At 44.3% G+C, this 16,173-nt stretch overlaps 1 protein-coding gene across 3 annotated transcripts in view; it reads left to right on the top strand.

The window, feature by feature from the left end:
* The first annotated feature begins 9,738 nt into the window (after positions 1 to 9,738).
* The window catches only part of jkamp (jnk1/mapk8 associated membrane protein), a 42,111-nt gene continuing 35,676 nt past the window's right edge, over positions 9,739 to 16,173 (top strand). The window contains exons 1-5 of one of the 3 annotated variants that reach the window (XM_061697355.1): positions 9,739 to 9,817; positions 9,904 to 10,098; positions 10,185 to 10,612; positions 11,241 to 11,320; positions 11,659 to 11,813. In XM_061697355.1, the coding sequence (XP_061553339.1) occupies positions 10,402 to 10,612; positions 11,241 to 11,320; positions 11,659 to 11,813 (446 nt within the window). In that variant the 5' untranslated portion in view covers positions 9,739 to 9,817; positions 9,904 to 10,098; positions 10,185 to 10,401. Of the gene's footprint in view, positions 9,818 to 9,903; positions 11,321 to 11,658; positions 11,814 to 16,173 lie in introns of those variants that run through there. The other 2 variants (XM_061697356.1, XM_061697357.1) reach the window with 2 other exon arrangements.

Here is a 16,173-nt window from a genome sequence, read left to right as displayed (position 1 = left end):
TTTTATACACAAAAAGTGACATGGTCCCCCTTTACGAGACATAAGTTTGATTTGAACGATTAAAGCATAAATCAGACTAACCCGGAAGTTTTTGCTAATGTGCTTGCTGAAATGTAAAAGTCTTTTGGCTTCTGTTTATTTGTCTTCTGAAATGTAAAAGTATTTCACAATTTGTTATATTGTTTTGCACTTCCAGGCCACCGTAATTATATAGTGAGGTGGATTTTTTTCACCTGTGGTTCCGAGTCGGAGGTCACTGAACTCCGGCTTCCATTCGGCAGGAATGAATGAAGACTTCGAGACATTTGGCGTTTGGGCTAATAATTTATTGAACAAGCCTTAGTGTCATATCAGCTGCTTACATAGCCAGAACAATGAAAATGCCCCCGAAAAACCTCTGGATCTCAGTTTATCAAGGTTTAATTCTCTGGGCGTGGAATTAGCCCCTCACTGAATGAATAATGTGAGTCTCCTCATCCGGGGAGAATATCAAAATCTCATCCACCTAGACAAAAACAAACATTCAACACATCACGCAGGACATCATTGACAAAGTTTTGGAAAACAGCTGGAGCGTTAGTAAGTCCAAAAGGCATTACCAAATACTCAATGTCCCGTTGGTGTGTTGAATGCCGTTTTCCATTCATCCCCCTCCCTTAACCTGACTAGATACACATTTCTTAAATCCAGTTTGGTGAAAATCTTGGCTCCCTCCAGGAACTCAAAGGCGGTGGAGATGAGGAAGAGGGTACCTGTTTTTTACAGTTATCTCGCTGAGACCCCGGTAAATCAATACAGGGTCGCAGGGTCTTGTCCTTTTTGTCCATAAAGAAAAATCCCTCTCCTGCAGGGGATGAAGATGGGCGAATGATCCCGGCTGCCAGGGATTCTTCCACGTACTCCATGGCCTTGTGTTCCAGCCCTGAAAGAGAGAACAACCTCCCTCGTGGGGGTGTGGTTCCAGGCAGCAAGTCAACAGCACAGTCATAAGGTCTGTGGGGTGGAAGGGATTTGGCCTTGGACTTGGAGAAAACTTCTTTAATATCCTGGTAACAGGTGGGCACATAAGATAAATCAGGATCCCCAGATGGGGTCTGTGGATTGTCCTTAGAAACATAGCCCTGAACATCACATGGCGGCTTGAAACAGTTTCGGGCGCAATTGCTGCCCCATGACATAACCTTCCCAGAGGACCAGTCAATGTGGGGGTTATGTAATTTCAACCATGGGTTCCCTAAGATAAAGTCATGATTCATGGCATCAAAAACATGAAAACTAATGCGTTCCGAGTGAGAATCAGGAAATGTCAATGTGAGTGTTTGAGTGCGGTGAGTGATCTTGCCCATAAAACTGCCGTCTGCAGCATAGGTGTTGCAGTGGAGTTTTATTTGAAAGGTTCTAAGGTGCATACGTCTAACGATGAGGGAGTTAAGTAAGTTAGCGTCAGAACCAGAGTCAATTAATACAGGTGTATGAATTTCTTGATCAGGAGAGCATAATGTCACTTTAGGAAGAACCCGTGTAGGGTCTTCCTTAATGAAATTCAGACTCACCTCTCCCGTGCTCCTGCTACCGGCACCAGCAACTTTGACGTTCGGTACACAGGCAGGCAATCCAAGAAAGGCAACAGTATCCAAAAACATGAGGCAAAGAGGCGAGGTCAATAATCGGAACAGGGTCAAGGCTTACTGTGAGTATGTGACGTGGAAACAAGGAACGCTGGACCGCGACAAGAGGGAATGAGATACGAGGTTAAATACCAGGGGTAATTAGGGTGAACGAGGCACAGGTGGTGAAGATGCTCACAGGAGCAGGTGTGTGTGAAACAGGGGGAAGACAAAAACCGGAACACACACCCATGACACTTTCACGTGACATGAATACATTATTTTTTCATAAGCGATGTAGGTGGTCAATTCCACTTTGTTCCTGCAGTAAAGGGGTATTGGCTGTCTAGCTAAGTAATGGTGGTTGAAGTTGGGTGCGTCAAGTCCCCCTTCTGCTTTCCCTTTCTGATGTGTAGCTAGGCTGATTCTATTTTTCTTATTTTTAGAGTAAAATGTTTAAATGGCAGAGTCTAGCATTTGGAACCACTTGAATGTGGGTTTGAATGGGCTCATTGAAAATAAATAGTTAATTTGTGGTAACATTTTACTGTACCTATATATATAAGTAAGATAGGTAGGCTGTTCCAAGGTTTTAAATAATCAAATTCAAGGTACGCGATCTAAATTTAACACTCTGAGTTTTGCTGAGGTATTTTATTTTTATATTTTCTAATGTTATATACTTATACCTTCAATACTACAAAGTTAGAACAACAATCCTAAAAAGATGAACACATGAATACTTCAGAACTACCCGTTTAAGTTAAAAAAAAATAGAACTACTCCCACAAAACAAAAAAACTCTTTTCAAAAGTATACAAATGAATCTAAAGTACTAATTCGATACACTTACCAATCGCAAAATTGGAAAAAGACCTCTCAGTGTCTACTGAAAATGATTTCTGTGCACAAATCTGTGGAAATACATTCTCAATGACCAAAAAAATAATAATTTACAGCTAATCCAGTTCAAAGTACTCCATAGATCACGTTTCACAATATAGTATGCATAAAATGGGCTATTCAAAATCAAGGGGCTTCCCCTCCTTTTCTCTGTGGTCTGCCAGCCAGTCGCAGGATTCTAACCTCTTACTTCACAAACTTTGCACATTTTTAGTACTCACACCGTACATACTCCACACATTGGGTTCACGCATCTCATTCAGCATCCCCTGAGAGATTGGCACTAGGCATGATGAGGCAGGTGCTGGCATATCAACTGGTTTCCCGTCTAGTCACCCCCAACCCCTTTCTCCGCTCTGCCGGTGCTCCAGTTTTAATCCATCATACACCCGTCTGTGGGGGGAGGGCAGTTTCGGGCTGGGGGGGGGGGACACTCGGCCAGGTGTCCCGGCACTCTGGCCTGCTCTCTGGCCTGCCATGAGTTTCCACCACTGATTTTTAATGCACCACACACATTTGCACATCCTTGGGGAGCTGGCTGGCCTCGGTGGGGGTGACGGTTACTAGTGATGGGCACGGTAGTTCTTTTGAGTGCACTGTATCATTCGAATCGTTTTTTTAAAAGATTCGTTCAAAATATTCATTCACCGAATCGTTCAGTTCCATTTCACAAAAGAATTTAACTACTTCCTCAGTCAGTTAATGATCCATCCCTGAGGTTCACATTCACTCAGCACGTTCAGGACTACGTGTTGTTGTTGTTACGTATTGTAAACTAGGAAAGGCGGGGAGATTTAAAAAAAAAAAAAAAAAAAAACAAGATCAATGATGGCGGCACGGTGGCCAACTGGTTAGAGCGTCAGCCTCACAGTTCTGAGGACCCGGGTTCAATCCCCGGCCCCGCCTGTGTGGAGTTTGCATGTTCTCCCTGTGCCTGCCTGGGTACACCCTGAACTAGTTGCCAGCCAATCGCAGGGCACATAGAAACAAACAACCATTCGCACTCACAGTCACGCCTACGGGCAATTTAGAGTCTCCAATTAATGCATGGTTTTTTTTGGGATGTGGGAGGAAACCGGAGTGCCCGGAGAAAACCCATGCAGGCACGGGGAGAACATGCAATCTCTACACAGGCGGGGCCGGGGATTGAACCCGGGTCCTCAGAACTGTGAGGTTGACGCTCTAACAATTATTATTAATTTACATTTATTTTAAATATGTGTGCTTGTTTTCATGTGCTTAACAGACTCAATATTACCCGTTAGCTTGAAGAAACGGCTGCTAGTGAAAGCTATCCCCAAGAGGAGTTCGGGACTTGCGGTTAAAATAGCTCATGAGTATGTTCACTGCATAATGCCATTCCTTGCGCAAACGAATCACTCATTGTAACTAGTACATCGCTTAGCGGATCACAAACTAAGAAGTTCAACGAATCGTGAATGATAAGTTCAATGAACTAATCAGTGCTTCAGTACACTAGTTCACTTAAGTCCCTCTCCTGAACGAATCACTCGTTAGTTCTTCAGTACACCAGTTCACTGAACGAATCACTCTTCAGTTCTTCAGTACACCGAACGAATCACTCAGTTCACTTAAGTTCCTCCCCCGCCTGCCTGACGCTGGCTGCTCATTGGTCATTCGCCGAAGTGATTGACAACACTATCCATCCATCCATTTTCTGAGCCGCTTCTCCTCACGAGGGTCGCGGGTGTGCTGGAGCCTATCCCAGCTATCATTGGGCAGGAGGCGGGGTACACCCTGAACTGGTTGCCCTGCCAATCGCAGGGCACACATAAATAAACAACCATTCGCACTCACATTCACACCTATGGGCAATTTAGAGTTGTCAATTAACCTAGCATGCATGTTTTTGGGATGTGGGAGGAAACCGGAGTGCCCGGAGAAAACCCACGCAGGCACGGGGAAAACATGCAAACTCCACACAGGCGGGGCCGGGGATTGAACCCTGGTTTTCAGAACTGTGAGGCAGACGCTCTAACCAGTCATCCACCGTGCCGCTGACAACGCTAGCGAATCGTAAATTACATGGCAGTACGTTTAATTAAGTCCCTCCCCTGCCTGCACGCTGCCTGCTCATTGGTCATTCGCCAAAGATTCAGAAGTGAGTGACAGATTGCTTCAGCAGTTCTGTTTCTGCTCACAGCCAATTCACGACGGCAGGTAGCGGCTAAGCTATAAGAACAAATAATTTCATAAACTGATTCTGTTCAGTTCGTTCACTAAAAAGATTTGTTCTTCTGAAAGACACGTTCGCGAACGAAACAACACTAACGGTTACGGGTCATTATTGCCCTGTGACCGTCTTGCCTCACCCCCAACAGTCTCTCCAATTTAATGCACTACACCCCACTAAACAAAATCACAGTACAGGGATAATGGTTGCCAGTTGGGGACCTGGTAACCATAGTAATAGGGTGGGTTTTCACATTTCTCTTGGCTTAACTTCTGGGGCCTGGGTCCCGCCCCCCTCGGTTGTCGGGCCGCGGAGAGATGGGGGTCCGCCCCCCTCATCCCCCTTTGGGTCCCGCCTTCCTGTCCCCTTTCTTGGCGCACTCACCCGTTCTTGCTCACGATGGGTGATTTTTTGGGTGGTACCTGACTCCTGCTTTGGGCCCTGTTGGTGGCTGGGGCCCCCATGCTCTCCAGGGGTGGTGGGTGCAATGGTGGTGGTGGGGCCCGCTGGGTGGGGGTGTGTGGGTGGGTCGTGGGTTTGGCGGTGGTCCAGTGCCTGTGCCCCTCCCTTTGGGACTGGTCGGGGTGCTTCGGTTGGGCTCAGGACCTTCCTGGGTCCTGGGGGGTCAGTGGTGTCACTCTGGCTGGGTCCCCTGCTGGACAGGCTCCCTTGTGGTTGGAGGGGGCCGGGCACACCCTTCCTCAATGTGCCGGCTCAGCAACTCTGTACACCTGTTGACTAACATGCCTGTTATATGGTGTTCATTCAGTAATAAGTTCGCTAGACATGCTATAGGCTTTAATTGCTTGTGCTGGGACCACAAATAACAACACTTATACTATGTTATAGTAACATATCAACTCACAGGTTCTTTCATGTGTTTAGACACTAAAAAAGAATCCCACCGCACCACCTGTCAGTGGTGCAGTGGGATTCTTTTCTGTCCCTTCTCATCTTGTTCTCTTGTTTAGTTATTGCATTCCCTCACTGGGTGCCCCCCCCCTCCCCCCAATCCACAAATAATAATGACAGGGTTTGGCTGTTGCAATGTTACTTGTGTGCAAATATCTAGACTGCCACTCTGTGTCTGTCCGCTAAAACCCTTTTGTTTCCAGCTGCGTTTTCAATAAACAGAATAATTGAACATTGAAAAATAAGGCTAGGTAGTATTTCAAACTCCCTTGTTGCACAAGCTAAACAGTTCACAAAGGAATACAGATAAATCATTCCGCAAGGCCATGCAGCTGAATGGACAGGTAAAAAACAAAAAAACAAACAATATTGTTTTTTTAGCGATTGCAGTATTGGTTGAGCATGTTTATTTGGAGGATCTGTACCTTTTAAATCACCGAACAGACAAAGATGAGGACAAATTGGAATCCTAGTCTAGTCTAGTTTAGTTCGGACAGAGACTCGGAGAAAGAGGGAGTGAGGCTACATTCAAATCTTGCTAGCATTTTGAATATGACATGCTTAACCTTGAATAAAAGTTGATTGTAATGCTTTGCAATAAAAGAAACGGGAAAACAGAAACTTAGTTGTTCATATAATTTCAACTAAGATTTTACGTGTTGGGCCACTTTTTTCCGTGAGAAGAGATGTTTAATTGGTTTTCGAATTATGAGGGGATCCTTGGAAAAATATCTTCGCTGTTGAACAGACATGCTCTCGCCCGATGGCACCATGACCCCCAAACCCTGGACTGAGCTGCATCACTGTCTCCGCTCCCTCGCCGAGACAGACGGCCACGGGGATGCCTGATTTATCTCACACGGATGCTAAATGAATTACCAGCGAGTCCGAAGGAGCTCATCAAAGCTGAGACACGGACAGCTGGTTTATCACTCGGATGCTATATTAATTAACTTCCACCCCAGCCAGCCTGAAGAGTCTCACCAACAAAGACTTCTTTTTCCCGCTGTTTTCAGTGACATTTGTTCCTCCTCACTGGGACAATGGATGGAGCACTATCGACACCCACAGGTAGTGGAAAAATACTGTAAACCCGGATTAACTAATCACAATCTTCACTGGACTTGAATGTTGTATAGTATTTTAAGAACTTTGCAAAGTAGGAAGGCTCTCTAATCCTGTTAGGGACTTTTAGTACAGTTTTAAATAAATCTCAAAGCTTGTAATAGAACTTTAACCAACATTTAACCACATTTAACATTTAATATAATTTGCATTTATTAATCTGGAATGTGTTTTAGATATCAGGGAGAGCATCTGCATATTTTATTGTAATGATGATATAATCATTATTTGGTATGAATGAACAAAACACTTGAATGACCATAAAGACTTTTCTGAAATTTTATTGCTGTCATGGGAAACAGTGCCAGTGCTTCAGTCCGTGCTCTTTCGAGGTTGCTATGGCTTCAGTTGTCCACCAGATGTCACAATCACTGAAGCCTTGAAGCTTTGAAGCATTTTTGGCACAATTGTTCGGGAAGAACTCAGTGTTTCATGAGGCTTCACTTGCCTACCACTACCTCACACAACACAAATGCCACATTGCAAATATTAGTGTTCTCAACAACCACATACAACTGAAACATTCATTACAGGGATTAAAGAGAATGTGCGCGTGACAATGCAAGGCTGGAGAATGTCTTGTTATCTTATATCCATCCATCCATCCATTTTCGGAGCCGCTTCCCCTCACTAGGGTCGCGGGAGTGCTGGAGCCTATCCCAGCTATCAGGAGGCGGGGTACACCCTGAACTGGTTGCCAGCCAATCGCAGGGCACATACAAACAAACAAAGAACCATTCGCACTCACATTCACACCTACGGGCAATTTAGAGTTGTCAATTAACCTACCATGCATGTTTTTGGGATGGGGGAGGAAACCGGAGTGCCCAGAGAAAACCCACGCAGGCACAGGGAGAACATGCAAACTCCACACAGGCGGGACCGGGGATTGATCCCTGGTCCTCAGAACAGAATCTATAATCTTAAAGTCTAAATTACTCTTCAGCCATGTCTCTTGAACACATACTACTTCCGGAGAACTCGGTAGATTTGTTACAAATGTATTAAATTCTTGTCCATTTTCCAATAAACTTCTTGCATTCCATTGTACTAGTAATACCATTTAATCTTATTATCCTGGGTTTGAGATCTCTTTGGCCTGAGTACAAAGGTGATCTCTCACCTCTTCCCATGTTAACTATTCAATATTAAGATGATTTTCTGCTGCTTTAACTATTATTTGTATTCTTTCCATTTTCGAGCTTATTCCCATTGGTGCATTTATAACACCTGCAATGAATGTTATATGTCTCTTCTGGTTTATTTTGCTGTTTCACCCTTCTTTCCACTGTCTTTTCCTCACTCTGCTTAGTTACCACCCTGACAGCCTCTGCATATGTTATTTTGTTTTTCACCCTGACCTGTTGTACCTGCATTTCATTTTTCATCAACTCACACTCCCCATACATCACACAGTGATTCCCTCCACAATTGGAACACTTGGGTTGTTTATCATTCTTGAACTGTGCATGACCCCCCCCCCCCCTCACCACCTAATCCCCCACACACACACCTTGCACACGTTCTCTTTCCTTTGCATGTCATTGCTGTATGAGCAAATCTCTGAAAGTTAAAACACCTCATTGGTTTCGGCACATATTCCCTCACATTGTATGTCATATAGCCAAGTGACACTTTCTCCCGAAGTTGCTCCTCAAAAACCAATAACACGCTCTTACGATTTATTCTCACCCCAGCCCGCCCTTAGTGCTCCTCCTCTCAAATTGGGGTGAATTTTCTCCATTGATACCTCCTCCCCAAATCACCCCTTTATTCCACTTAACCTCGACTTCAACCTTGACCTTATACCTTCCTACCTCCTTCATGCTTTTCCCTTTGCTCCTCATCTTTACAAATAATCAGTAAGTTCCCGACCCTTAACAATTTTAATGACGTTTTAATATCTCCTGTTTTTTGAGGAAGTTAGTACTTTTCTGTCAATCCAGTTTAACTTTCTCGTCACTAAACCGAAGAATCACTTTAAATTCCCTCTCCACCACCACACTGTTTCCATTTCTTACCTCATCATTCCTTGAAGTCATTCTTTACTTTCTCGTACCTACTCCCTCAAAAGGATTGTCCCTTTCCCCCGCATTCCCTTCGCTGTCACACTTAAAATCCATGACTTCGCTGCTGTCATTTACCAAATCTCCCCACTCTGACCCATTCACAGCACAGTTGAGCCTATCCGCCAACTCTGTTTTGGGCTCTGATTTTTCTTAGTGATAGGCAAATGATACCGAGGCTTTGGAACTTGCGTCACTCTTGTATCAAAACACCATTGTCCCGGGACGGATGACGTTTGAACCTTCGAACGTCATCGCTGTTTCGCTTCGCGCTTCATTCCTTCAAAATGTTTCGAAGCTTTTCATTGGCTCATAGCGTTTCAATGCATTCTGAGCCAATGACAGCTTGACAGGTTTGACAGATTTGAGTGGTTTGGCGCCATACTAGCTATATAAATGCATCATTATGCTTCAAAATGGGGTTGTGAGGAGATTTGGAGAGTGAGGCAAGTCAACGATACAAGTAGTCCCCAAATGACAAACCAGTATCTTTCAAGGTTTTCCTTAAAAACACCTCACACACGCTCACACACCATGATCATTTGCAAGGTAGAAAGAATCTAATCCTCTTGGGGAGTTTTTAAATTAATCTTAAAGCTTTAAATAAACCCTTAACCAACATTTAAAATCATTTGCATTTATTCTTTGGGTTAATCTGGAATGTGTTTTAGAATATGGGGGAGAGCATCTGCATATTTTATTGTATTGATGTTATATTCATTATTTGGTATGAATGAACAAAACACTTGAATGACCATACAGACTTTTGTGAACTTTTATTGCTGTCATGGGAAACCGTGCCAGTGCTTCAGTCGTGTTCTTGAGAGGTTGCTATGGCTTCAGTTGTCCACCAGATGTCACCGTTACTGAAGCCTTGAAGCTTTGAATCTTTTTTGGCACAATTGTTAGGAAAGCCTCAGTACTTCATGAGGCTTCACTTGCCCACCACTAGATTTTTCTCATGGTGTTGAAAATCGATCCTCGCCTCCGACCACCCGGACCCGGCTGAGGTATCACCCGTATTCCACCCTCAGGCTCTTTCTCTCGCTTTTGTCCAATATTTTTCGCTATAAATGTATTTTTGTACTTCCCGCAGTCCTCGCTCTCCTTCCCTTCCCCAGCTCCGACTTGCAAGAAGAAGAAGAAGAACAACAACAACGACAGAAGAAGAAGAAGAAGAAGAAGAAGAAGAAGAAGAAGAAGAAGAAGAAGAAGAAGAAGAAGCGGGCACTCTGATTTGTACGTCGACGTCCTCGCCATATTGGAAGTGGCATCACAGCCAGATGTCATGGTATTATGACTGAATGAGCGAATTATTATTTTATTATTATTATTGGCAGCACGGTGGACCAACTGGATACCACCTCTGCCCCACAGTTCTGAAGACCCAGGTTCAAATCCGGCCTCGCCTGTGTGGAGTTTGCATGTTCTCCCCGTGCCTGCGTGGGGTTTCTCCGGGTACTCCGGTTTCCTCGCACATCTCAAAAACATACATGGCATTGAAGAATCTAAATTGCCAGTAGGTGTGGATGTGGAAAATGCCACAGTATTAAAGTATTGCAACTTGTTTACCTTGTAAAGTTAAGCGCATTGTATGAGTTTGCGGCCCATCTGCCACATCCAATACGGCGGAAGCGCTGACGTATCGCCGCAACGGAAAAACATGCCCACGCGGTGTCTACTTGTAAATACCTATGTACGGCGGTCAGCGTTTATTGACGGTGGCTCCAAACTGTTTCCGCGTTGTACATTACTCAATAACATCTATCTCAACAACGGAGGGGTCGATTTGTTCGCTATGATAGGTTAATGTTGTTTCTCAACGCTCGTCAAAATCTTATTTATGCTGTTTTTGATAAGAGCCTACACTAAATAGTTTACTGTTTCCCAAATTAGAATGGTCGCTGAGCCGGATCGCTAAATCATTTGAAATTATGCTCAAGGAGGGTTCTCTTAAATACATTTACGAACTACGATTGCGGTAGTCTATAAAAGTATGCTAATGACATTGTCTGGTTTATTGTTCAAGCAATGCAGCTAACGAATAAATAGAAATATATATCTTGGTTTTGTGAAAGTGTTGGTTTGCTTGCACTTCGGCAGGTTGTCTATCTCTGCCACAAGTAATATAATGTTGAAGTAGGAGTAGTAAAACGTTGATTTAAATGTCAACAGAAAATGTCACGCTTGCCTTTGTCAGACATTTTTAATCTACAGATAATTTGAAACGTATGCTTTTGTGTTTGGTTATTTGGCAATTTAGCTTAGCAGACCTGATGTAATTTCGGTGATTGATTGATTCGATTGTTTATGTGGTACCACAACATATGTCTTCTTACTAAGTACACGTTCAAACCCTATGTGTGAACCATGGATTCAAATGTTGAATTTTGAATTTGCAATCAGTACAATATCTCCATCCGTCCCTAGCAGCTGTGGCCATGAGCGTGACATGCCCAGGCCTTTACTGTGGCAGAATAATGTTCAATGGGTCAGTGGAAAGAGACTGTGGTGTAAGTATAACCCAACCAGAAAACACACACAAACAAACACAAAGGCATCTGTGGAATGAAGCTGTATTTAAGGTAGCACATTTGGACCTGCAAGGCACTTGGACCATTTTAACGAGGGTTCACAATGGTCTATGCTACAATGGATTAAAAATAATCATGCACTGGGCCGTTTTAACGCTAGGTTTGTCCAAATTTCTTCCAATGACAAAGCATTGAGGCTCAGGGGGATGTAAGAGCTCCTATTCAACACCCGTGTAATGAATTAAACTGCCTGCAAACACATTTGTGTAACATTACTTTTTTCAAATAGGCCTATGTATTTTTTGGATCAATTGCAGGTTTGCCCTCGTGGAGAGCGGGCCAACCTTCAGAAGGTGTGTGAACGCTGCACTGAGTTCCCTGAACTTTATGATTGGCTCTATCTCGGCTTTATGGCCATACTGCCTCTCGTGCTGCACTGGTTCTTCATTGAGTGGTATTCTGGAAAGAAAAGGTGAGGATTATTTTAAAAATGCATAATTGCTTAAATGCAAAGCTAGCTAGAATCTATAGGATAATTAGCAACTAGGCTTTCCACGATCAGGATTTTTGGGGCCGATCAGCGAGTTTAAAAGAACGATAACCGATATCGGTCACAAGATGGAGCAGTGTGTCTATTTAAATGACTTTTTCATTAACTGTATATATTTGTGTACTGTATACTGAGTATCTTCTCTTGTCCAGTGATTCCCAACCAGTGTGCCGTGGCACATTAGTCTGCCATGAGCAATCTTCAGGTGTGCTGTGGGAAATTATCAAATTTTACTGAACTACTCCAAAAATTCATTTACAAGAAATAATGTATCTTTTTTCCCTCTATTTGTGCCAGTGAGGCATAGTGATAGACAGAACAAATAAATGCTCTTCTATTAGATGGCAGGATGTATATACAGTAATTACTGTGTATCTACTTTTCGTGAGCTCACTTACTGTAGTGGAATTACTTTAATGTAACTAAATTACTTCACACACACCGAAACTTTAGAGCAAGATTCGACATAACGGCAGCATGTTTACGCACAACCATCAATGCTAGCACTAGCTTGCTAGGCTACATAACGTTTTTTTGCCTGTTTGCGAGTGGTATCGTATTAAAAGTATGTGAACATACCTCAAGGAAGCCTTAAATGAACGTAATCTCCCGAGCACCGGTGACCACCAGCACACGTTTTTGCCCATTTAGTTTTTGTAATACACGCGTTGCGATGTCGTTGCTATGGTAACAATTGTATCTGGTCGCGTTTGAGTTGACAAGGTAAAGCTCTGTAATCGTAAAAGACGGGATGCGATGGTATCGGAATGCAAGATTTTATTGCAGTACTCTATTCAGCCCTATGGGAGGGCACAAACCAGTGCAAACTGTAGGCCGGTCCCAAGCCCGGATAAAAACCGGCTTAAAACTTTGCCAAACAAATATGAGCGTTCATCCAAAGAATTCCATACCGGATTGGTCGTGGCCCGGGTTAACAACGTCCGCCACCGCGGGCGTCAACCTGCAGGGTGCCGGTGGAAGTTCAGCTTCAGTGAGGTGAAGTCGAAGAAGAAGAGGTGGTAAGCGGGTTCTTCGGCAGAAAGAGAAGAGGAAAGCACAGAGCCTAGAACTGAATGTGGGGACTTTGAATGTTGGGACTACGACAGGAAAATCTCGGGAGTTGATTGACATGATGATTAGGAGAGAGGTTGATATATTATGTGTCCAGGAGACCAGGTGGAAAGGTAGTAAGACTAGAGGTTTAGGGGCAGGGTTTAAATTATTTTACCATGGTGTAGATGGGAAGAGAAATGGAGTCGGGGTTATTTTAAAAGAAGAGCTGGCTAAGAATGTCTTGGAGGTGAAAAGAGTATCAGATCGAGTGATGAGGCTGAAACTTGAAATTGAGGATGTTATGTATAATGTGATTCGTGGCTATGCCCCACAGGTAGGATGTGACCTAGAGGTGAAATAAAAATTCTGGAAGGAGCTAGGCAAAGTAGTTCTGAGCATCCCAGACCGAGAGAAAGTCGTGATTGGTGCAGATTGCAATGGACATGTTGGTGAAGGAAATAGCGTTGATGAAGAAGTGATGGGTAAGTACGGCATCCAGGAAAGGAACTTGGAGGGACAGATGGCGGTAGACTTTGCAAAAAGGATGCAAATGGCTGTAGTGAACACTTTTTTCCAGAAGAGGCAGGAACATAGGGTGACCTACAAGAGCGGAGGTAGAAGCATGCAGGTGGATTACATCTTGTGCAGACGATGTAATCTGAAGGAGGTCACCGACTGTAAGGTAGTGGTAGGGGAGAGTGTGGCTAGACAGCATAGGCTGGTGGTATGTAAAATGACTCTGGTGGTGGGGAGGAAGATTAGGAAGACAAAGGCAGAGAAGAGAACCATGTGGTGGAAGCTGAGACAGGACAAGTGTTGTGCAGCTTTTCGAGAAGAGGTGAGACAGGCTCTCGGTGGACAGGAGGAGCTTCCAGAAGACTGGACCACTGCAGCCAAGGTGATCAGAGAGGCAGGCAGGAGAGTACTTGGTGTATCTTCTGGCAGGAAATGAGAGAATGAGACTTGGTGGTGGAACCTCACAGTACAGGAAATCCTACAAGGAAAAACGTTAGCTCAAAAGAAGTGGGACACTGAGAGGACCGAGGAGAGGCAAAAGGAATACATTGAGATGTGACATAGGGCGAAGGTAGAGGTGGAAAAGGCCAAACAAGAGGCATATGACATGTATGACAGGTTGGACACTAAAGAAGGAGAAAAGGATCTATACAGGTTGGCCAGAGACAGGGATAGAGATGGGAAGGATGTGCAGCAGGTTAGGGTGATTAAGGATAGCGATGTAAATAATGTTGACTGGTGCCAATAGTGTGCTCGATAGATGGAAAGAATACTTTGAGGAATTGATGAGTGAGAAACATTAGAGAGAAGGCAGAGTAGAAGAGGCAAGTGTGGTGGACCAGGAAGTGGAAATTATTATTAAGGGGGAAGTTAGAAAGGTATTAAAGAGGATGAAAAAGGGAAAGGCAGTTGGTCCTGATGACATTCCTGTGGAGGTATGGAAGCATCTAGGAGAGGTGGCTGTGGAGTTTTTGACCAGCTTGTTCAATAGAATTCTAGCGCGTGAGAAGATGCCTGAGGAATGGTGGAAAACTGTGCTGGTGCCCATTTTTACAAACCAAGGTGATGTGCAGAGCTGTAGGAACTATAGATGAATAAAGTTGATGAAGTTATGGGAAAGATTAGTGGACGCTAGACTCAGGACAGAAGTGAGTATTTGCGAGCAACAGGATGGTTTCATGCTTTGAAAGAGTACCACAGATGCATTAGTTGCATTCAGGATGTTGATGGAAAAGTACAGAGAACGTCAGAAGGAGCTACATTGTGTCTTTGTAGATCTAGAGAAAGCCTATGACAGAGTACCCAGAAAGGAACTGTGGTACTGCATGCTGAAGTCTGGAGTGGGAGAGAAGTATGTTAGAATAATACAGGACATGTACGAGGGCAGCAGAACAGTGGTGAGGTGTGCTGTAGGTGTGACAGACGAATTTACGGTGGAGGTGGGACTGCAACAGGGATCAGCCATGAGCCACTTCCTGTTTGCAGTGGTGATGGAAAGGCTGACAGATGAGGTTAGACTGGAATCCCCGTGGACCATGATGTTTGCAGATGACATTGTGATCTGCAGTGAAAGCAGGGAGCAGCTGGAGGAACAGTTAGAAAGATGGAGGCATGCACTGGAAAGCAGAGGAATGAAGATTAGCCGAAGTCAGACAGAATATATGTGCAAGAATGAGAGGGGTGGTGGGGGAAGAGTGAGGGAGAAGAGATAGCAAGGGTGGATGACTTTAAATACTTAGGGTCGACCGTCCAAAGCAACGTTGAGTGTGGTCAGGGAGTGAAGAAATGGGTCCAAGCAGGTTGGAACGGGTGGAGGAAGGTGTCAGGTGTGTTATGTGACAGAAGAGTCTCTGCTCGGATGAAGGGCAAAGTTTATAAAACAGTGGTGAGGCCAGCCATGATGTACTGATTAGAGACAGTGGCACTGAAGAGACAACAGGAAGCAGAGCTGGAGGTGGAGGAAATGAAGATTTTGAGATTCGCTCTCGGAGTGACCAGGTTAGATAAAATTAGAAATGAGCTCATCAGAGGGACAGCCGAGGTTCGATGTTTTGGAGACAAAGTTAGAGAGAGCAGACTTCGATGGTTCGGACAGGTTCAGAGGAGAAATCGTGAGTATATTGGTAGAAGGGTGATGAGGATGGAGCTGCCAGGCAAGAGAGCTCGAGGAAGACCAAAGAGAAGGTTGATGGATGTCGTGAGGGAAGACATGAGGACAGTTGGTGTTCGAGAGGCGGATGCCCGAGATCGGCTTACATGGATAAGGATGATACGCTGTGGCAACCCTTGAAGGGACAAGCTGAAAGGAAAAGAAGACTCTGACATAGTGCAATCATGAAAGACCAAATTTGTCCTGTCGTCTGATCCACGCATTCCATGTTGTCTGTCTCAGTTTTTGTTTTTTTTAAATAACTATTGAGTGTGGCGGCACGGTGGCAAGGTGACAGATTTGGTTGCAGACGAAAAAGATGTAGAAAAATAAAAAAATAAAGCAAAATAATAGAGGCTGGAGAAGAAAAATGGTTGGAGGTCACGCCTTCTTGGGAGAACTGGACCGTCTCTCGTCCTGCCTTTTTCTTTTGTGTGGCTCCCTGGCAATTTCAGAGCGATCCCGCTTGGCTGGAAGCATACCTGGTACCTTCTTAGTAGCTGCTCTGATCGCCTAGCGGAGGCCCATGGTTAGGCTGGGAAGCCATGTCTGTTCCATCCGGCT

The sequence above is a fragment of the Phycodurus eques genome, chromosome 14 (genome assembly GCF_024500275.1).
Source record: "Phycodurus eques isolate BA_2022a chromosome 14, UOR_Pequ_1.1, whole genome shotgun sequence".
Lineage (NCBI taxonomy): Eukaryota > Metazoa > Chordata > Actinopteri > Syngnathiformes > Syngnathidae > Phycodurus > Phycodurus eques.
This window is presented reverse-complemented; position numbering and strand designations above follow the sequence as displayed.